This window comes from Macaca mulatta, chromosome 4 (genome assembly GCF_049350105.2).
Source record: "Macaca mulatta isolate MMU2019108-1 chromosome 4, T2T-MMU8v2.0, whole genome shotgun sequence".
NCBI classification, from domain to species: domain Eukaryota; kingdom Metazoa; phylum Chordata; class Mammalia; order Primates; family Cercopithecidae; genus Macaca; species Macaca mulatta.
In genome coordinates, this window is record NC_133409.1 from 122,182,126 (window position 1) to 122,204,587 (window position 22,462).

The 22,462-nt window shown below is 37.5% G+C and overlaps 1 protein-coding gene across 1 annotated transcript in view; it reads left to right on the plus strand.

The window, feature by feature from the left end:
- The window catches only part of LGSN (lengsin, lens protein with glutamine synthetase domain), a 41,100-nt gene extending 22,933 nt beyond the window's left edge, over positions 1-18,167 (plus strand). The window contains exons 2-4 of the mRNA XM_001106349.5: positions 2,733-2,859; positions 12,080-12,246; positions 16,636-18,167. Of these exons, the coding sequence (XP_001106349.4) occupies positions 2,733-2,859; positions 12,080-12,246; positions 16,636-17,835 (1,494 nt within the window). The 3' untranslated portion in view covers positions 17,836-18,167. The remainder of the gene's footprint in view (positions 1-2,732; positions 2,860-12,079; positions 12,247-16,635) is intronic.
- Positions 18,168-22,462: the final 4,295 nt, after the last annotated feature.

The following is a 22,462-nucleotide window of genomic DNA, read 5'->3' on the forward strand; positions in this document are numbered from 1 at the left end:
AAAATATGTAAGGAGGCAGCTCTAGGCTCAGTTAAATTTAACAATATGATTGTATTTATATTAGTGTTTACAGATGAGAATGCCAAGGCTCTAGAAGGACTTGCTACTTTGTGGAAAGGTCAGAATTACAACACAAACCTCAATCATCTGGGCTAGTAGGTTTTTCACTGAAGCATCATTCACATTGCACCTAAGTGCAATTAAAAGATTAAGGATTAAGGAGAATAAAAATACTCTACTGGAGGTGGGATAAATGAGGGATCCAATAAATTTGTTTCATTATAGATATGTTTATATGCTGATCACCCTCGTATGTAAAAGAAAACCAAAGGATTGAATGAAATGTATTCTTCATTTGAAACTCCCACTCCCTTTTTTGAGCATTTTTATGAAGTAAAAGGTATGTACTACAACTTAGTTTTTGGGCTTTTTTATTTTTTTGATACCGAGTCTCACTCTTCTTGCCCAGGCTAGAATGCAATGGCGCCATCTCGGCTCACTGCAACCTCCGCCTCCCGGGTTCAAGCGATTCTCCTGCCTCAGCCTCCCGAGTAGCTGGGATTACAGGCACGTGCAACCACGCCTGGCTAATTTTTGTATTTTTAGTAGAGATGGGGTTTCACCATGTTGACCAGGCTGGTCTCGATCTCCTGACCTCGTGATCCACCCGCCTTGGCCTCCCAAAGTGCTGGGATTACAGGTGTAAACCACCACACCCGGCCGTTTTGGGGCTCTTATTGGTAAAATTCTCAGTTAGTAACTAGGAACATTTTTTTTTTTTCCTTAAGAAACTTTCCCTTTTGATCTGGTTTATATGAGGGCAAGTGAATGTTTCTAAAAATACCTTTCTTTTGTCTTAGATCTCTGGCTTTTAGGAAGCAGAATGGCATGTTGAAAAACAAGGTATTTTTAGAAACTGCATCTTTCATTCACTCTTGTGGCCTGGGGCAAGTTACTCTGAGTCTCATTTTTCTTATTTGTAAAATGGTGAGATTTTATTAACTTAAGGGGTACCATGAGAAAACATGCTTGACAATGTGCTCAATTTTAACACATTGTTATTTAATTGTTTATTCAGTTGGAGGTTAGAGTTTGAAACTCAAAGAGATGTTAAAGTTTATCTCACCCGATTCCTTCAATTTATATATGAAAAGATTATATATGAGAAAGGGTCAAGCTAAGACAAATTTAGTCTGCTCATATTGCATTGATAATTATATACCTGGCTAAGTATTTCATTTTCTAAACAATACTTCTTTAAAAGACTATATAAATAAATAAATAAAAATAAATATATACATACGAATTTAACAAAAGTAAAATTATAGACTATGCATTTCTACCAAAACAATTTTAGACATGGTGAACATGTACAATAAATCTTTATATTTCTGCCAGATTCTATCAGAAGTGTGTTGGGAAAATTTATGCAAATATTGAAATTAAATCCTAAACTACTTACAAAATTATTTATTATATCATATATTAAGTATCATATTATCCAAATATAAGGTTATGTGGAGTGAAAAAGACCACAATTTTCTAATAAGTGAAACTTTAAAATTACAGAAAAGCCTTTGTTCTAGGAAATATAACTTTGTTAATAACAATAATAGCAATGCATCATAATTACATACAAACAGCAAAAAATGAAAATCTTTCTTTTTCTGTTTTAGCCTTGGGAGGATGAACTGGTTTTATAGGTAAACTGATACAGTTGCTCCCCAGCAACTACTCAACATATATTTATATAACTTGCCTACAGAGGTGAACCCCCTCGGAGGCTGCTTTTCATGAAGATACTAAGCTCAAAGCATTTACGACATGCTTTTTGACCCTGACCCTGTCACTTTCCTCTCTCTTCAAACCACTATGAGGGGTTTGTAAAAAACCTTAAAAATATCAGTGTCAGCTTTTTCAAAATTTTTGGTATATTTTTTTCAGTGACAGCTTTTGTGTCTTGGGACTGCAGGGGTGACTCTGTGCACTGTTAGTGCTGAGATTCCTGAGTTCCCAGCACCAGCCCTTGCCTCACTGCCCAGCTCCCCACTGGGCACATCCTCTCATGTCGAAGATTATAACTAGATTGTGAAAGCTAGGTTATTTTGTTTTAAATGCATTTCCTTAGATTTTCTTAAGCTATAAAATGGTTTGGTCATGATGTTTGTTTTACACATATAAAACACAGTCACAAAATAGCACTTCATGAACTCAAGTACTTTTTTGCAGTGAAGTAAATATTGATGCAATTATTAATTGCATTATTAATTTTTCCTTTTACATAAGGAAAAAGAGAGCAGAAAACACAATTCTTCAGATGCCTATGCCTTCAGACAAAAAGGTTAGAAATCCTAAAAAATAGAAATCATAAAAAGTAAACTTTTTAGTTAAAATAGGTTTTGCAAAAATATTTAGGAATAAATAATATAAAATTCCCCAAGTAAAAAATAAACATAGAAATCTTGAGTAATTAGACAAGGTTTTAATTAACTTAACAATATTTTCTGTACCACATATAAAAGGAGATAGAGAATATCTGGCCTATCAGCACAACGTTGGGCTTTTAAATTTTGAGTTATTCAGGTGAGTGTGGAAGTGACAAAATTTTCATCATTATAAAAGTCTTCTATGCTCATTAAAAAATTGAGCTATTCAAATATACTCTTTTGACATCCAGATATCATTGTTTGAATAATCTGTTATTTGGCTTTTTGTTTATTAATTATCAACAGGACTCAACAAGAGATGAAGGCAGTGAGACTGAAGACAACAGCATGAATAAATTAAGAAGGAAGAAAGTCACTAAACCACGTGTTTGTTCCACTGAAGTCGGAGAAATGGATATGTCCAATTCAAATGGTATCTAACTACTCTGAGCCCTCAGAAATGGTGTGGTCAATGGCAATCTCCATTTGGTCTTTCTTTTCATAAAACATCTTCATTTCTTTTTTGGGAGAAGCAAAAGGACAAATAAAATTTATTCCTATATAGGTGTCATAAAAGATGGCAAATATAAGCTTACAATGTGAATATATAAAAATAACCAATCAAAATATTTACAATGTAAAGAGGGTTAGGATTAGGATGATAGTAGTAGAAAAAAAAAAAGAACAAAACAGAGGAATGTATGAGTAGGAAGAGAGACAGTTTTCTGCTCTGAAAATGAATACAAGAATCATTACAGAGGATTTGAGGGGCCATAAGAATGGTATGGAAGGTGTTTTCATAACACATTTTGGAACTCCAATTAGATCTCAACAGATCTGAGACACTGCTAAAACTAGAAGTTAATTTGGGCGACAGGCTCAATCCTAGGAATCGCTGTGTCCCCAGGAATTCCCAGCATACGATTATAATAAAAAGAAATCAGATTTTAGTAGAATCTATCTATCTATCTATCTATCTATCTATCTATCTATCTATCTATCTATCTATCTATCTATCTATCTGTTTAGAGACAGTCTCACTCTGTCACCCAGGCTGGAGTGCAGTGGCATGATCTTGGCTCACTGCAATCTCTGTCTCCCGGGCTCAAGCGATCCTCCTGCCTCAGTCTCCTGGGTAGATGGGATTACAGGGCATGCCACCACGCCAGGCTAATTTTTTTGTATTTTTAGTAGAGATGGAGTTTCACCATGTTGGCTGGTCTGGTCTCGAACTCCTGACCTCAAATGATCCACCTGCCTCAGCCTCCCAAAATGCTGGGATTACAGGCTACAGACATGAGCCACTGCACCTGGCCTGTTTTTAAATTCTCTACAAGCAATGCACTTTCTTGGCCAGTGACTAGGGTAGACCACTCCCATTGCCCCTCATTTAATATGTCACTGCTAGGAATATACTATTTTCTCAAGTATTCCTCTCCATATTATATTAAGAGACAGCTGAAAACAATGGGAACATATTTTAACATTTTTCCTTATTACTACAGAGAGGATCAGAAACCAAATTGTGTGCCACAAATTAGGGAATACAAGCAAACCCATCATGGGACCTGGTTCTGATGAGTCTCATCTGTCACATCATGACAAGGAGTCTCAGGATGAGACAACAGTGATAACACCATTGCCCCCCAGAACAACCACCAATGTTCCTGGAGGTGAATTTAACCCAAACTCTGGTAAGGATTTACTGGTAAGGGTTCTGGAACAAACTGGTATGTGGTTCTAGCCCCTAACCCTAAGTCTGTATTTGAATTAGAGAGAATGTAATGTTGGTTGAGGAATACTAGCCTGGAAGTCAGAACACTTACAAAGATTTTTATACCTATCTTTTATAAAATGCTTTGTAGTTTTCTTTACCCTTTAGGCTGTTCATCTGGAAAATAGCGGGGTTGCAATGGAAGATGTCTTGCCTTTTCTAAAAGTAAAATCCTATTATTCTAAGTTTCTGGCTGATTGATAGTGATGTAACTATTTTGGTACATGAGTGTATTGATTAAAACTCACTTGAATGAAAATGCTGGAAATTGGTTATAAAAGGAAATCTAAAAGCCAGGCACAGTGGCTTACACCTGTAATCCCAGCACTTTGGGAGGCTGAGGTGGGGAGATCACTTGAGAAGTGGAATTCGAGACCAGCCTGGGCAACATAGGCAGACCCCGTTTCTACACAATAAAAAAATTAGCTGTGTGTGTGGGCACATGCCTGTGGTCCTAGCTACTTAGGGGAATGAGGTAGGATGATCATTTGAGCCCAGGAGGTTGAAGCTACAGTGAGTTGTGATTGTGCTACTGCATTCCAGCCAGGGTAACAGAGAGAGACCCTACCCCACTACCCGCCTCAGAAAAAAGGAAATCTATAATGACAGGGTTAAACATACAAGATTTGGAAAGATGAGAATATACCAGAGTGGGAAGTTAGAGGGATAGTGTCTACCATGTTACCCTCACTTCTGACACAAATTACAAGTTTTGGAATTCCCCAAGTTAACCTTAGTTTAGATAATTTGCTGGAAGGACTCACTGAACTCACTGAAAGCTGTTATATTCAAGGTTATGGTTTATTACACTACAAGGATACAGATTAAAATCTGCCATGGGCAGTCCAGGCAACTTCTAAGCACAGAATGTTCACTTGTTCTTTGTTCACTTGTCCTTTCTTAGTGGAGACACGGACAGACAGCATTATTCTCTTGGCAATGACATGAGGAATATTGCCAACCAGGGAAGCTCACTTGAGTCTTGGTGTCCAGAGTCTTTACTGGGGCTTCATGGTTAACTGGGCATTTGGCTGACCTCACTCTCCAGCCCCTTTGGGGATCAAGCAGTTACTGCATGACTTGAAGTCACCACTATAAATAACATTGTTAGAGTTTCTGGCGTGGCCTAGAACCTCTTGGTAAACAAAGACACTCTTGTCAGGCAAGACATTCTAACTGTTTGGAAGGGACCAAGGGCAGAGACCACAGCTCTCTTTGGGCAAGGTTAAATCCTTTAGTACACACAGGGCCTGAGGAGAAGCTACAGCCTGGAAAATAAACACTATCAGAATTCTATATGTATTAGTCTTCTATTGCCACCATAACAAATTACCACAAACTTACTATCTTTTTGAAAATACAAGTGTACTATCTCACAGTTTTGTATGTTAGAAGTCTAGGTTGGTTCATCTGGTTTCCTTGTTTCAGGCTTTCCAAGGCTGAAGTCAAGGTATTGCCATCTGGGTTCTTATCTAGAGACTCCAGGGAACAGTACATTTACAAGTTCATTCAGATTGTTGAGAGAATCCAGTTCTTTGTGACTGTAGAATTGAGGTTCTTGTGTCCTGGCTGTCTGTCAGCTGGGGTGACCCTTATCTCCCAGAAGCCTCTCTCGGTTTTTTTTTTTTTTTTTTAATCTCAGAGATAACAATGCCTCAAATCCTTCTCATATTTAGAAATTCTCTGAATTCCCCTTCTTCCACATCCCTTTTCTGCCTTCAGCTGGAGAAAGCCATCTAATTTCAAGGGCTTACATGGATAATCCAAGATAATATCCCTATTTTAAAGTCCATAACCTTAATTACATTTGCAAAGTCCCTTTTGCCATGCAATTTAACATATTCACATGTTCCAGAGATTAGGTATGGTAGGAATTTTCGTAGGGCTATTCTGTCTACTGATACCAAGAGGAGGCAGGGAAATACTGTGTAGAAGAGGGCAGTTCCCCGGCAAAGGCCCCACCCTCAAGCCTGGAAACCCATGGCCCTGAATAGGAACAGGCGTTTCTGTTTTTGTTCCAAAATGTTGCCTTTTCCAAGACCACTCTGGCCCACCATGTCCCTATCCTATGCCCATATAAACCCCAAGCTCCACTGACAGAGCAGCAGAACAGCATGGCAGAGAAGGAGCATCTGAAGGTGGAGAGGAGTTTAGCTGGGGACGGTCAGAGAGGAGATCCATCGCGGGACAGCCAAACTCCAGGGGAAAATGGTATTCCCACTCCATCCCATTTCCTGCTCCCCAACCATCCCACTGAGAGCCACCTCCATCACTCAATAAAATCCCTACATTTGCCGTCCTTCTAGTCCATGTGACCTGATTCTTCCTGGACTCCGGACGAGGAGCCGGGTACCTAGAGAATAGGGTGTAAAAGGCTGTTACCCGGACTTTCCACTGAGCTGGTTAACACTTAGCCGTCCGTGGATGGTAGAGCTAAAAGAGCATGGTAACACCCCTAAACACTGCCATAGGGCTGCAACCCGAAAGTGCTCACCTTGGCTCACCTGCACGTTCCCCCCTCCCATAAGTGGTTTGAGTGCAATGGCCGAGTAAATGAGTCATGTCCCTGTGGCAAGCCCCGCGAGGAGGTCAGGGAACTCTCCCATCTCACTACCACACCATCTTTCATAACTGAATTTCTCTCTACTTTGGCTTTATGAATTTATCCAAAGTGAAGAGCATGAGCACTACCAACCTCTGAACATCAGGCAGCTGTTGATACAAATGTCCACAGGGGCCAGACAGTTAATACAAAAGATGGGCTGGTATAAGAACATAGGGAGTGGTTCTGGTCATGAGTAAACTGGAGCAGAGAGCAACAAACTATGGCCCAAAGGCAAATTCAGCTTGCTGGTCAGTTTTTCTAAGTAATGTTTACAAATTGTTTATAGCTGCTTTTGTGCTGAAATGACATTTTGCTAAATGAGTAGCTGCAACGAATACCATATGGCCTACATGGTTTCAAATATTTACTATCTGTTCCTTTACAGAAAATGTTTGCCACCCCGTTAAGTAGAGGTTGCCTGCCCATCTAGACTACCTCAGAGTTCCAACTAGTTGTTGCTGTGGAGAAATACCTACCCAGGGTTGCCAGATCTAGTTTCAAAATAAATTTGAACTCAAGATTTTTACATAAAATTTTCTAATAGTGAAGTGCTGTCCACTATTTCAAAAAAGTTTCTGAACACTGGGAAGACTAATCGGATAACATCTGCTGGCCACACTGGCTCCTCCAGAGCTTATGGTCATTGTTTTATATATTCTAGTTTTAGCTGCAAAAGAGAGATGGATTTTCCATTTCTTTGTCTTAAGCCAGAAATCTGGAGAAAGATCTTGTGTCGTGAGCTCTCTTTGCACTGTCAGTTGTGACTTAGGGCATGGGTACCGTTACTAACTCAACTTCTTTAGCTCAGAAGTTCCCTTTTTGGCCCAGAGTGTATTAAGTTCTCTATAGGCCCTCAGTACCAAAAATTTAAAACACAAACCAATACATATACATAATTAAAAAAAAATTTTAAAATAAACCCCAAAAATAAGTGTAAGGAATTTTGATATGGTATTGCTTCTTTGGAATAACTTCTCTGAGTTTCTCCAAAAATAATACTTTGTTTTTTTCAAAGAAAAGCCCCCTTTCCCTCCCACTTTTTATTGTATTGCTTTTTTTCCCCGCTTTGTACCTGGTTATTCTGCCACCTGGGCTTTCCAACAATGTCTGCGCTAATATGATGTGGGCAGAAGGTAGCACAAACAGGGTGACTCTCACCATAGCCACAATGATGAAAGATGGCTGGACCTTGAAACAGCATGGTACATTATACTAGGTGTGCAGTAAGCTGAATGTATTCCAGGGTTTTCTCTCAAATGCACTTTTCCCTTTCTTTGAATTGGTGTTTCTGAAGCCAAAACGTCTCTTCAATCTCCGTTTTATAAGTGACCATGGCTTGTTCTGTATAACTGATATATGTCCTCATTGTCACTGAACACGGACAAAATTTCTCCAAGGCCTACTAGTTGCTATAGAGCTTTGACTTTTTTTAAAAAAATGTTTTCTTATTTTTTTCCCTAAACATGCACAGCACTAAAACATCTTCTATAAAAACACATTGATTTAATTTATTAATCCCTTGATGGAATAGAAAAGAAGAAAATCTCCCAGGAACCACACTGTAGGAAAAACAAATGAGCTCCTGAACTGGCAATTATCTGCCAGCTATTCATCTTGTGCAACTGGGAAAGGCTGACCAAAAGGTTTAATTGTAAATAACAAGTATGATTTATTGAAGAAAAATTCAGACAATGATGCAGCAAGATCAGTCGATGCCTTGAAAATGAAATGGGATTGGAAAGGTTTCTCATATTTGGTGAAAGAAACTTTTAAATGAAAAATAGATACTTAGGATATATACTAAAATATATGATGACAACTTTTACTTATCAATTAGACAAGGTCAAATCACACAGGATGTATTCATTCATTCACTCACTCACTTATTTAAAAAATATTTGTCCAATGGCTATGAGATGCCTATACTGCTACAAGTACCAAGAAAACAGCAGCGGGTAAAACTAAGCCTTGGCTCTCAAGGAGCTGATAGGCAATGGGGGATGACAGAAACATGTGAGTATACAGTGTGGCAGGTGCCAATAAGGACACTGAAGATAATAGAAACAGAATGATACACTGTTATGTGTTGAATGGTGTTTCTCCAAAATTGTTAAAATGATATCCTAACCTTCGGTACCTGATAATGTGGCTGAATTTGGAGGTACACTCTTTAAAGGGGTAATTAAGGTTAAATGAGGTCAGCAGGGTGACCCCTAATTCAGTATAATTCATGTCCTCCTAAGAAGAAGAGATTAGGTCACAGACATGCACAGAGAAAAGAACATGTGAAGGTGCTGGAAGAAGATGGCTGTCTATTAGCCAAGGGGAGAGAGACCTTAGAAGAAGCAATCCTGCTGACACCTTTGGTTTCCGACCTCTAGCCTTCAGAACTATGAGAAAATAAATTTCTGTTTAAGCCGCCTGTCTGGGGCATTTGTCATAGTAGCTTTAGCAAACTAATACATGTACTCTACTCACTGTCCAGTCACAGAGCAACTTAGAGACTTCAAAATGAATCAAGGGTTAGAGCTGTCTATGTTGTGATCAAGTCTCATACAATTAATACTTCAGGGGATTATGGTTTTTGTTTTGTTCTTTTTTCAGCCCTTTTACTGTGTGAACTTATCCCACCCTTGCATTTGATGGCATGTTTATTATCTATACCTGCCCCACTTTATAATATAAAGTTCTGTGAGTGTAGGGCTCTTCCTGGCTGATTCCCAGATACACGTTCAGTATGAATAGTATGTGATGATGAAAAATATCTATGTTGAGTGAATGAATATTATTATTAATTTTATTGATTATTTTTGTTTTTTGAGATGGAGTCTCACTCTGTTGCCCAGGCTGGAGTACAATGGCACCATCTCAGCTCACTGCAATTTCTGCCTCCTGGACTCAAGAGATTCTCCTGCCTCAGCCTCCTGAGTAACTGAGATTACAGGCGAATGCCACCGCCTGGCTATTTAAAAAATTTTTTTTTTATTTTTATAGAGATGGGGTTTCACCATGTTGGTCAGGCTGGCCTTGAACTCCTGACTTCGTGATCCACCCGCCTCAGCCTCCCAAAGTGCTGGGATTACAGGTTTGAGCCACTGTGCCCAGCCGAATATTATTCTTATTTTAAAATAATATGTATTCATTGTAGAAAGTTTAGGAGACACAGATAAAGCAAAAAGCTAGTAAGACTACCTGTTATCCTATTACTGGTGAACCAATAAAATTACCTTTCTCCTTAAAGGGATGTCTTCTTTATAGCTTATGTATAATTTCTTATTATGTTTAGAATATTCATTATCTAAAAATTTCCATATTATTATTATTATTTTTTAAGACAGTCTCTCTTTGTCGTCCAGGCTGGAGTACAGTGGTGCGATCTTGGCTCACTGCAACCTCCACCTCCCAGGCTCAAGCAATTCTTGTGTTTCAGCCTCCTGAGTAGCTGGGACTACGGGAGCACAACACCACACCCAGCACATTTTTGTATTTTTAGTAAAGATAGGGTTTTGCCATGTTGCCTAGGCTGGTCTTGAACTCCTGACCCCAAGTGATCTGCCCACCTCAACCTGCCAAAGTGCAGGTATTACAGGAGTGAGCCACCGCGCATGACCCAAATTTCCATATTTTAAAATGCCTATCAATTTTGCTTTAAGGAGCATTATTCATCTTGGGCTGAATACCTAATATTTCAGAGTAGGTTGGGAATACAGCAAGTGTTAATTTAGCATGAAACACTTTAATTGCTACAGTTTGTTTGTTTTAAATGGAAGGTAGTTATAAAGCCTCCAGAGTTTCAGAGTAGCCAAATGTATCAGTGATAGCACATTATCACTAATGTATTTGCATATATGGAACCAGTAATTTGTTTTTCCCATGCTTCATGTACTTAAAATCTACTTAATCTATGTTTCTAAACTGTCAATCTTTATGCTTAGTTTTAAAGCCTAATTATATCTTGCAAAAGAATACTCAGGTATCTCTTTAGAATTATAGCTGCTCAACATCAATGATGTGACGGATTGATGAGTGTTTGGTTGCAGACTTGATCATGATACCATTTACTAGGGCTAGAGTACTTGTACTCACTTTATGCATTTAAGTAGCACTTATATGGTGCTTACTGTCTGCCAGTAACTGTTAATAACCTGTTTAATCCTCCTAACAAGCCTGTGAAGTAGGTCATATGTTACTGATGAGAAATTCAAGGCATAAAGAGGATAAGATTGTTGCTAGGGCAAAGGTAGGATTGGAATGGAGGTGGATGGGCTTCAGTGTTTTGTGCTAACCCAAACTACACTCTGCTGCCTCTCCTAAAAGTTCTGACAGCAACTAACATTTATAATGTATACTATTTGCCTGACAATTCTATGTGCTATAGACATACTAATTTAATTTGTGGTAATAAACCACCCAGCGTGAATCAAAACTCTGCATTCTAGTTTCAGTTCTGCAGTGAACTGATAGTGTGGTTTTGAGTAACTCATTGTGCCACTTTGGGACTCAAGCTAACGAGTTGGTTAGATTAAATGATTTATCTCCAAGGTTCTCTTCTAGCTCTGAAGTTGGAATTTGCAAACTATCTTAAATTCTTGAAAAGAACATTTTTTATGTTTCTAATTTTAAATTGAGTACGCAGTCCAGATTTTTAATCTCCTACATGCTCATTCTTAAAAAAAAAAAAAAAAGACACATTTGTTTGCTTATTTAAGCAAGTTTTAAATTTGACAGAAATGTGTAGACTTCTTAGAGTTAGATGCCGTTAAAAATATATAAAGCCCTTTGGGTAAAAAACTCCCAGAATGAGACAAAACCCCAGAAAATAAAACCAAATTCACTTTTAATCACATAGAAATTTAAATTTAGAAATTAACAGTTAGTTCAAGAAGCCCAAATATGTTCAATAATAGTCACCTACAGACAGGCTTTTATGGTCCCTTTTTTGCTGTGAACTTATGCAAATATGTTCTAATTTCCATAAGCAAAAGGATTTTCAGTAAGTATCTACATATGATTTCGCTATATCCTTATGCAAATAATGTCAATTTTGACCTCGTCCTAACTGATAAATGATCTCAGGTTGTTTAGACACAATATTCTTGGGAAGATGGTAAGGGTAGAATGAGAAAAGTAAGAGATCCAACTGTAAGCCAGTGACATGATGAATATTAATGTTTTTATTAATAATATTGACTAATTCACTACTCTGTAATCTCCTTTTGCTTCTCAGTCCATCATGATCTCCTGAGTTAGAACCTATTTTTTTTTATTTTGCAGATTGCATGAGGGACAGCAGTCAAATTCTGGCCCCACCTCAACTCTCTTCTAGAATGAAACACATTAGACAAGCCATGGCCAAAAATCGCCTCCAGTTTGTACGATTTGAAGCAACAGACCTCCATGGCGTGTCCAGGTCTAAGACTATCCCTGCACACTTTTTTCAAGTGAGTTTAACACAGAGTTGTGACTGAATGTAATTTCATGACCATTAGCAGGCAAATGGTTCTTATTACTGTTTCTTATTTTCTTGTAATCTATACAGCAATTCAAGCTGAAAATCAATAACTTATTTTGTTTCTTCCCTTGTTCCTCCCAAACATGTTATTGCTCCCCAAGGAGCTAAACGTGTACTCTCGGCTCTCAAACAGCAATTTCTTTACCCAATAGAAATACAAAACTAATTAAGACTGGTAAATTTAGTCCTTCTGCCTTGAATAATTTTGCTCTACAGAATTATTTTTTCTCCCTTACTGCAATTATGAAGATTGTATTTTATTTGACACAAGAAAATTGCAACAGAAGACCCAAGAGCAAACATAAAGAGGAAAAAATGATTAAATAGAAATAATTTGCTAGATAAAAAACATATTCCTTTCGGCTCCAAATTCTGATAAGAAAATAGTCCATTGTTGTTGGATGACTTAATGAATATTATTAAATTCCTGAAAATGATGATATCAACAAATACTGTGTTTTTGTTGTTTTGAGACTTCCTTAATTTTTTGTATCAGTTTTTGTCATGTGTTTATTTTGATGACTGAGTTGTTGTGTTAATTAAATATCAAATTTCTTAGCAAGGGACATCAGGTCAGTACTATTTAAGAAAGTGTGAAAGTTAAGCATCCTCTAGGTTTAACTATTTTAAAATATTATACTTTTATCACATTAATATCAGATTCTAATTGTTAAATTTGCTTCATGTTGGGAAAAACTGGACATCTTCAAAAACACTTTTTAAAGAATTCTAACAGATTCAAACTTGTTTCTTAAGGAATTATTTGGAGCTGCTTGCAGATATTGTTTCCTCTTCATCCAGGCAAGAATATATGTTGTTTAATTTTTATAAAAAAATGTGGATTTTCTTGTGGACAGGCCCAGAATATAATTCAAATGAATCTCTTCCAATCATAAGGAAAAGTAACTGGCACTTTAAGTACTTGCCAAAGACCTCAATATAAAACTGTTTGCTATTCAGTTTTTATCAAATTTTAATCATTTATTTTACTAATGGCACCTACAAGTCCATATATAGGACATTACTCTAGTTTCTCAGTGGAATCCTTTTACAAAAATAAAACAGTATGCTGCTTATACTTGCTAAGGATTGATATAATTGACACAAAGAGAAAAATTCTGCATACTATTTTTATCCAACTGTTACTGAAAATATTTTTCACTATTTTGTTCAATATCCCACATATAAAAAACACTTTTTTTTCTAGAGTTTAGCTAGAGAAAAAGTTTGTCTATCATGAAAATTTTAATGTAACTCATTATACACCTTCTCAATGGCTATATTTATTCTTAGTCCCAGTTTCCTAATAACTAACTTCATTATTTCATTACCTTGTTATTATTATTTTGTTCTCATTTAATGATCATAGAGTATCGATATTTTTTTAAGAAGCCACTTTAAATTCATTTTTGAAACTTGTGAAGGTATAAATAATGATATTAGCACAATGAATATTTGTAATTTAAGACAAAATAATTTATTTTGGAAAATTTGCTGTGACTAGACATTAAAAATAGGTTTAAGAGGCCAGGCGCGGTGGCTTATGCCTGTAATCCTAGCACTTTGGGATGTTGAGGTGGGCGGATCACCTGAGGTCAGGAGTTTGAGACCAGCCTGACCAACATGGTGAAACCCCGTCTCTACTAAAAATACAAAAATTAGCTGGGCCTGATGACAGGGGCCTGTAATCCAGTTACTTGGGAGGCTGAGGCAGGAGAATCACTTGAACCTGGAAGGCAAAGGTTGCAGTGAGCCGAGATCACGCCATTGCACTCCAGCCTGGGCAAAAAGAGTGAAACAGCGTCTCCAAAAAAAAAGAAAAAAACAGATTCATCTGTGCAAAGTAACCTAAATATCGTGTGTGTGTGTACTTTATTCCATCTCAAAAAAAAAAATTCATTTGTGCAAAGTAACCTAAACATTGCATGTGTGTGTGGTGTTTAAGGTTTAAACCTTACAACCAACTTATATTATCTCTGTTCTATCAAAAGTGTTGATTTTTATTTAAATTATATGCAAATAATGTAGGCTCTTTCTATATTTGATCTAGCCAAAACATGATACATTGCTATAGACTCGTAACTAATTCTTGGCTTATTTCAAAAGATAACCTTTACTATGGTCCAAGTTTCATTTTTGATAAGGATTTAAGTTATTCTGCAAACATGTTATTGAGCCCATAGTGATCTATATTGAAGATGAAGTTGTTCCAGTGCTTTATATCTATAAACGCTGCTTCAGACAATATATTATCATGAGTATATTCATGTATATTCATATATTTCCCATAACTAATAGAGAGTAGTTTGCATTCTCTATGTCCAAAAAAAGAATAAAGCAAATTACAGTGCCAGAAAAGAGTGTTCAAAAAAAATACGTATTAAATAATCTAAAGAATAAAGTGTGACTTTTTACTATTTTTTGAGTTCATGAAGGACTATTGGAGTGAAATGGCAACCCAGCTGTTCTCTACTACTCACAGCCAAGTGAATACAAACACAGATTTAAATTGCAGGAACTCATAGAAGTCTCATGAATAAAATATATTATTTCTCATTTTAGTTATGTAAAGAACTAATATACGGAATTTCAAACTAAAAAACTGACAAGCAGGGAAATGACATTATTGCTTATAGTGAAAATATGAATTAAAGGATTCCATGCTATAGTATTCAAATATCCCACAGTATGCATGCGTGTGTGTGTGTGTGTGTGTGTGTGTGTGTGTGTGTGTGTATAAAGTTTACATGTACAGGTCTATGAGTGAGTTGGAAAATTAGGTAGGCACCAAATAGTGCTTGGCTCACTCAACTTTATTATTAGTGAAAGTAGACTTGGATCAGTTCAGTCAAATAGCATTCAAAAATGTGTGTAGAGATGGTGGAAAGTGAAGGAGGCAGTGGTTCATGGGCAAATGCAGAAGAGTGAACCAGTAAATTACTTTGGCTAATACCAGCCCCTCTTTGATAGCCATGCTTCTTGGATTCTGGAGGTAACATAAGAAATAATCTGGCTTCCTTCCATCATGTGAGGATACACGAGAAGAAGCCATATACGAACCAGAAAGCAGCCCTCACCAGATACCATATCAGCTGTTGCCTTCATCTTGTACTTCTCAGTCTCCAGAACTAAAGAGGAATAAATTTCTGTTGTTTATAAGCGGAAAAAAAGAGAAAGAAAGAGAAAGAAAGAAAAGGAAAGCATCTGGCTTACAGATTGCTAGGTTGTTTTATTAACCTCATGATCTTCACTGACTTCATGGGAACCAACCTTTTATACTCAGTGATTTTTCTCCATCTATTAAAGTAACCTTCAACCTTGTTGATATATCTAATACATAATTTCCAGAAATTGTTTTACGCGTCTGTTCAACTTAATAACCTTATCACTTCCCTGTTGCCTGGCACAGAGCAAAAGTTAAATAAATGACCAAATTCACTGAAACCTAGAAATAAACGACTAGAAAGTACCTTAGCAATCGTCTAGTCTAACACGTGTTTTACCGATGTGGAAGCTGAGGCACATAACCCAGTGACTTGCCAAAATTCACAGAAGCAATTAATGAAAGAGCTAGGATGAGAAGGCAGATCTGTTGACAACCAGTTCATGCTGACTTGAAGGTTACAACATTTTGGAAGCTCTAACTTTGGAGTTACAGGTCCACATTCACAGACAAGGGTTCTGGGACTCTGAGACAGTGAGGTTTTTAATTCTTAAATGGGTTGTAAAAGTGAATAAAGAGAGGAATGCAGCTGTCAGCGTCCTGGCTCCCCTGGTGTTAGGACAAATGTGCTGTGTGCCACAGTATTGACCGTAGTCTGCAATTTGAGAAGGATTGAGAATTGTTTACTGTAGACTTTTGAGGGTCAGTTAACTCAGGGTTACAATAAAATAAGCAAAAATAAAGCCTTATCTGAAGAATTAACAACTGTACTATAAAATAAAAAGTGCTTCAGGAAGTACTTTTGATGATGATAATTTCAAATAATTCCATAAGGCTTTACCTTTATTTTTTGCTATAACGGATTTTCTTTATCATTATATCTTTTATTTATAACTGCTATTTTGAGATCTAAGAGCATTTAAGGCCTTCAAGGCTTAAAACATTGCATTGTTTGGGGGTTTTATTTTAAAATATTTGACATTTATCTGATACCAAGTTAGTGTTAACCAACAAATGTTAAACATATATATATATATGTGTGTGTGTGTGTGTGTGTATATATATATATTTTTTTTTCATTAGCAAGGCTTTTTCTCCCCCAACCCTTTTGTTTGTTTTCAAAACCTAATTTCTTCATTTTTTTTCCTTCTTTAGGAGAAAGTGAGCCATGGAGTTTGCATGCCCCGAGGTTATCTTGAAGTGATACCGAATCCTAAGGACAGTGAAATGAATCGCATAAGAGCCACATGTTTTAATAGTGACATAGTCCTAATGCCAGAGATATCAACCTTTAGAGTTTTGCCATGGGCTGATAGAACTGCAAGAGTGATATGTGATACTTTCACTGTGACTGGTGAGCCTCTTTTGACTTCCCCAAGGTACATTGCAAAGAGGCAGCTGAGCCAGCTGCAGGCCTCTGGCTTTTCCCTGCTTTCTGCTTTCATCTGTGATTTCTGCATTTTTGGTGTGCCCGAATTTTTAAATTCAAAGACTATATCATTTCCTGCTTCAACATTTTTAAATAACCATGATCAGCCCTTCATGCAGGAACTTGTTGATGGCTTGTATCACACTGGAGCAAATGTCGAGAGTTTTTCCTCCTCTACCAGGCCTGGTCAGATGGAAATCTGTTTCCTGCCTGAATTTGGCATTAGCTCAGCTGATAATGCATTTACCCTCAGAACAGGTGTCAAAGAAGTGGCAAGGAAATACAATTACATTTCCAGCTTCTTCATTGAGACTGGATTTTGTAATTCAGGGATTTTGTCTCATAGTCTCTGGGATGTCGATAGGAAGAAGAACATGTTTTGCAGCACTTCTGGAACTGAGCAGCTGACGATCACTGGGAAAAAATGGTTGGCAGGACTCTTGAAGCACTCTGCCGCACTCAGCTGCCTGATGGCGCCTACTGTTAGCTGCCGAAAGCGTTATTCCAAGGACCGTAAAGACCTGAAGGACAGTGTGCCTACAACGTGGGGATACAATGACAACAGCTGTATATTTAATATCAAGTGTCATGGAGAGAAAGGCGCCCGGATAGAAAATAAGCTAGGCTCAGCAACAGCAAACCCTTACTTGGTGCTGGCTGCAACTGTTGCTGCAGGCTTAGATGGACTTCATAGCAGTAATGAGGTCTTGGCTGGTCCAGATGAGAGCACAGACTTTTACCAAGCGGAAACTTCTGAGATCCCTTTAAAACTGGAAGATGCCCTTGTGGCACTGGAAGAAGATCAATGTCTGAGGCAGGCTCTAGGAGAAACCTTTATTCGATATTTTGTTGCCATGAAGAAATATGAGTTGGAGAATGAAGAAATAGCTGCAGAGAGAAATAAATTCTTAGAGTATTTTATTTAGAGTAGAACTCATAACTACTCCTTTAAAGATGTAATTGTTACTTAAAGCTAATCTACCAAAACAAAGACTGAACTTTTGTAATTAACAACAGTAACAATAACAAGACTAGGAATGCTTTTGACTTTTTTTTTTTCCTCCATGGAATATTTGACAGATGAAGTAGGACTGCTGAGAAGATTCTGATAACAGAAACAAACAACAAAGTCGTGTTGAAGCTACAATATGCAAACTTACCAGATCTTGTCAGTTAGTTATTTCCTATGTGTATGTTGACCTGGATAGGAATATCCAATTTTGGGGGGCAATAAATATATTTGCACATTAAAAAAAAAGACTTAAGCATTAGAAAGCAAATTTAAATGACTAAAAAAGAAAAAAAATAAAAGGAGGAAAAATTTTAATGGTACACATAGGTTATGACTTCCAGGGAGACAAATATACTAATATAGTCTTGCTAATCAAATAATATTGTGAATCTAGGTTGTGTGCATCATTATGGTCTTTCTAAACAAGTTAAATAAACTTTTGCCAAAATAATGACAGGTAGGCAGTTTTCCCCTAAGTCACTTCTCTTTTCACGCTTTTCCACTAGCTCCTGAAAAGCTTATGAATTTCAAGGTTATAATGTCCTCAAGAAACAAATCCCTAAGGAATAGAATTGGAGCTGGGAACAACGAGGTCAGATTTTAAAAGTAGTTAAAGCCTTTCTTTAAACAATGCCTCGTATAGAAGTTTGATACATAAAGTATAGATAGAAAGAAGTTTGTGTGTGAGGGTAGGCGGGCTCTGTCTACTCTGCTTCACTCTTTGAAACTAGATGTCCCTCTGAAACCTCTCGTGCTCTGTGGAGTGTCAGAACAACTTCCCGGCTAGCCGGGGCTGTTTGGAGTTTAAGTTTGTTATTCAAATTACTAAATCTGCTGCTCACAGAGCTTGGTACCTCCCCAGAGAATATTACATGTTCCAGGCCTTTGTTTGAATGAGATAATATTGTAACTATCACTAAAGTTTAGCTTCTTTTGGGAGGAAGTCCAAAATCCACTTACTAGCAAATGAAAATGTTGTTCTACTGCTTAGGATCAAACAGCAGATTTTATGTTCAATTAAAACTGACTGTGGTTTCAATTTAGATAGCAAACACACAAGGAGAGGATGAGAATTTGGCTCAGATCCTCTTATTAAAATTCTTAGTACTCAGTAGCTTAAATAGTGAAAGTCAGTCTGTCCTTCACTAATTACTCCCTTCTTTTCTCCACACACAAAAGAAGTGTGTTTGGATACATAAGAAGAAAGTTCCCAGCACTTTGGGAGGCCAAGGCGGGAGGATTGCTTGAGGCCGGGAGTTTGAGTCCAGCCTGGACCACATAGAGAACCCATTTCTAAAAAAAAAAAAAAAAAACAAAAAAAACACAAAACAAACCCTGGCATGGTGGCATGTGCCTGTAGTCCCAGCTAATTGGGAGGCTGAGAAGGGAGGATCGCTTGAGCCTCAGCATTTGAGGCTGCAGTGAGCCATGATCACACCACTGCACTACAGCTTGGAGGACAGAGTGAGACACTGTCTTAAAAAAAAGAAAAGAATAAAATTCATGGATGCATATGGGGTAGAGAAAAAGATAGTGTAGGGTAGGTGGGGGAAGGAAGGGAATCTGTCCTGAAACCTCCAAAATGAAATCCCACACATTACATCATGTGAGGGATAAGGAAGACTCTCATGCCAATTTTCTAGTTGTCTGCCTATATTCATTTCCCCCTCTGTTCTCAGTAATAAAGCCTCAATATGTTCATTGAAAGCAATGAAAAATGAAATGATATTTCTGAGCCTTCATTAAGGTTGGATGTGGTCATGTTATTAGGTTCAGTGCAAAGAGGTGAAAGTAGAAGTGTTGTATGTAAGTTCTTTAGGACATTTTCTTTTCTTTTCTTGTATTTTTTTTTTTTTTTCGAGATGGAGTCTCACTTTGTCACCCAGGCTGAAGTGCAATGGCGGGTCTTGGCTCACTACAATCTCTGCCCCCTGGGTTCAAGCAATTCTTCTGCCTCAGCCTCCCAAGTGGCTGGGATCACAGGTGCCTGCTACCATGCCTGGCCTTTTAGTAGAGATGGGGTTTCACCATGTTGGCCAGTCTGGTCTTGCACTCCTGACCTCAGGTGAACAGCCCGCCTTGGCCTCCCAAAGTGCTAGGATTACAAGCGTGAGCCATCATGCCCTACCACACTTTAGGACATTTTTCTAAGTGACAGATGCTGTGTACTCTGCCTTTTCTCTCTAGCTACCTTCACCCTTCCTGCTGACTGGCCTACAGATAATATGGCTAGGATAATGTCCTTGGGAAGGAAGGTTTGCTCCACAGGGTGCAGTAATAAGGTGGAACCTCTGCTTTGTAGAGCAGTTTGACTTGCCTACATCCAGACATTTACCTGAGAGAGAACCAAACTTCTATCTTCTTTAGGCCACAATGGTTTTGATTCTTTGTTAGTTGCAATGAAATTTTTCTCTTTTGCATGTGTGTTTTGAATGTGTGTATGTGTGTGTGTGCGCGTGCGTGCATATGAGTGGGGCATTTGAGGGATTTGGGGATGAAAGAAAAAAGGTATAAGAACCAGTGAAAGACCACTTCCTCAATATTCCCACTTCTAAAGAGGATAATCCCACTTCTAAAGAGGATAATCTGAGTTAATCAAAGGGATCCACACATGCAAAAAATGGGATTGGCTCTAACCTATCCCTATAAACTGGCATATCCCTTTATAGTCCATAGGCCTTAATGAAATATGTCTAATGCATTGACTTCATTTTACCATAATAAGTAAAAGATGCTGTAAAAAGTCTGTTAATCACAGTGTTTGAAGCCCTTTTTTCCCCTTTCACATTAATAGCATAACTTAAAACACAGTACTCAGGATGCCATGTGAAGACATTATATATATTATCTTCAGAATTAAGTGTACAGTAGTGAGTCAACAGAAAATATTCAGCCATAGATTACAAATCAGTTGATAACGTAAGTTGGTGTGGCAGTCTCCACCAAGATTTCAGTCAGGTGTGTGCTGATGTATATTCTTGTTCTTTAAGGCAACCCGAAAAGAGGCATTGGCCAACAGAGTTCAGGGCCAAAGACAAATTGGGGTAGGTACATGTCAAAATCAGTTACCTATTTTTCTATTTCTTTCATCTGTTCATAGGCTTTCTATTGTTGAAGGGACTTTCTGCTGATGCTTCTACCTTCTTAGGCTGGGTTAAGAGGGTCAGACATTCATTCAGCAGCACTTATTGAGCACCATTTGTTTGCTAGGCCTTTTGCTGGGAGCCATTATACTAGGGGAGACCAAAACAAAGATGAGCAGACAATGAAAGAGTTTTGGATCTGGGTGTCTTAAGCAGAACAGAAATAATTTTTTTTTGGAGGCCTAATGCTGAAAAAAACTATTTGGAAAGCTTCTTTATGGCTCAAAAAGGGTTTTTTATGAATAGCTTTACAAAAATTACTTTCTTATTTTCATTTACTATAATTGTTCTAATCAAAGCTTAGGGGAAAAATGTGATTACTGAATTTAAAGTTGGTTATTAAATGAGTATACATAAGAAATGTAAATTAAAAGCGATAATGTTTTAAGACTAGAAACTAAAACATTAGTATTGTAGTAACAAGTTTCTATTTTCAAGGACATTCTATAATCTAAAATTTCATTTTACAGTGTCTGAATAACAACAAAGCTTGAAATGATTATTTGAAGGCAATGAAAGATAAAAAACTTTAATCTGAATAAAAATGGAAAGCATACAGTGAAGTCTGAGCTTATCAGTAAAACAGAACAGTCTATTGACATATCTCCAGTCATCTGTTTGACAAAATATACTTACCAATATGTTTATGATATAGATATAAATGGACAATACCTTTAACCCTGGGTTTTCTATTATAGGGGTTAGAATTTGTATCTTTAAACATTACCTATGTGCACAGTGCCTTCCCTATTAAAGCTCTTCTCATGCTGCCTAAAATTAGGGGTTTGCATGATACTTCCTAATTAGGATGTGAATTCTAAGAATAAAAGGAACAGATCTTACTTACATTTGCATTAATACTTCTTGTTCCTTGCGTATTTTCTGGAATTCAATTAATGTTTAATCAATCAATCAATCAATCAATGCATATGTTATTAGCATAATACAATACTGTGCTTGTTCAGTATAAAACACACAAATTCACATATCCTGAGAGAGGGAGGAATAGAGACAGTGGAGAAGACCAACAGTTTGTGTTTTTTCATTGATCCTACAATTTCTGCCATTAGAAGAACTTCTTCAGGTTTTCTGCTTCTAGAAACTCCTGAATAAACACCATTTGATTAGCTTGATGGGGATCAAAAGAACAAGAACAACAACAACAACAACAACAACAAAAACAAAACAAAAAAAGAGAGAGCAAGGTGAAGTTGTCATGTTTTTTAGCCATGGGGAACCTTTCAGTAGCTCTCTTACATTTGTGGAATCCCTCTTCTTTGGGCTCTTGTCTCCCAAGTAGAAGTCAGAACCTCACCTTCCCAGTTTCTCTTGCTGCCATGGTACAAGGACCATGCAAGATGCAGTCATAAAACCCTCAGGGACTCCACTCTGCTGAGC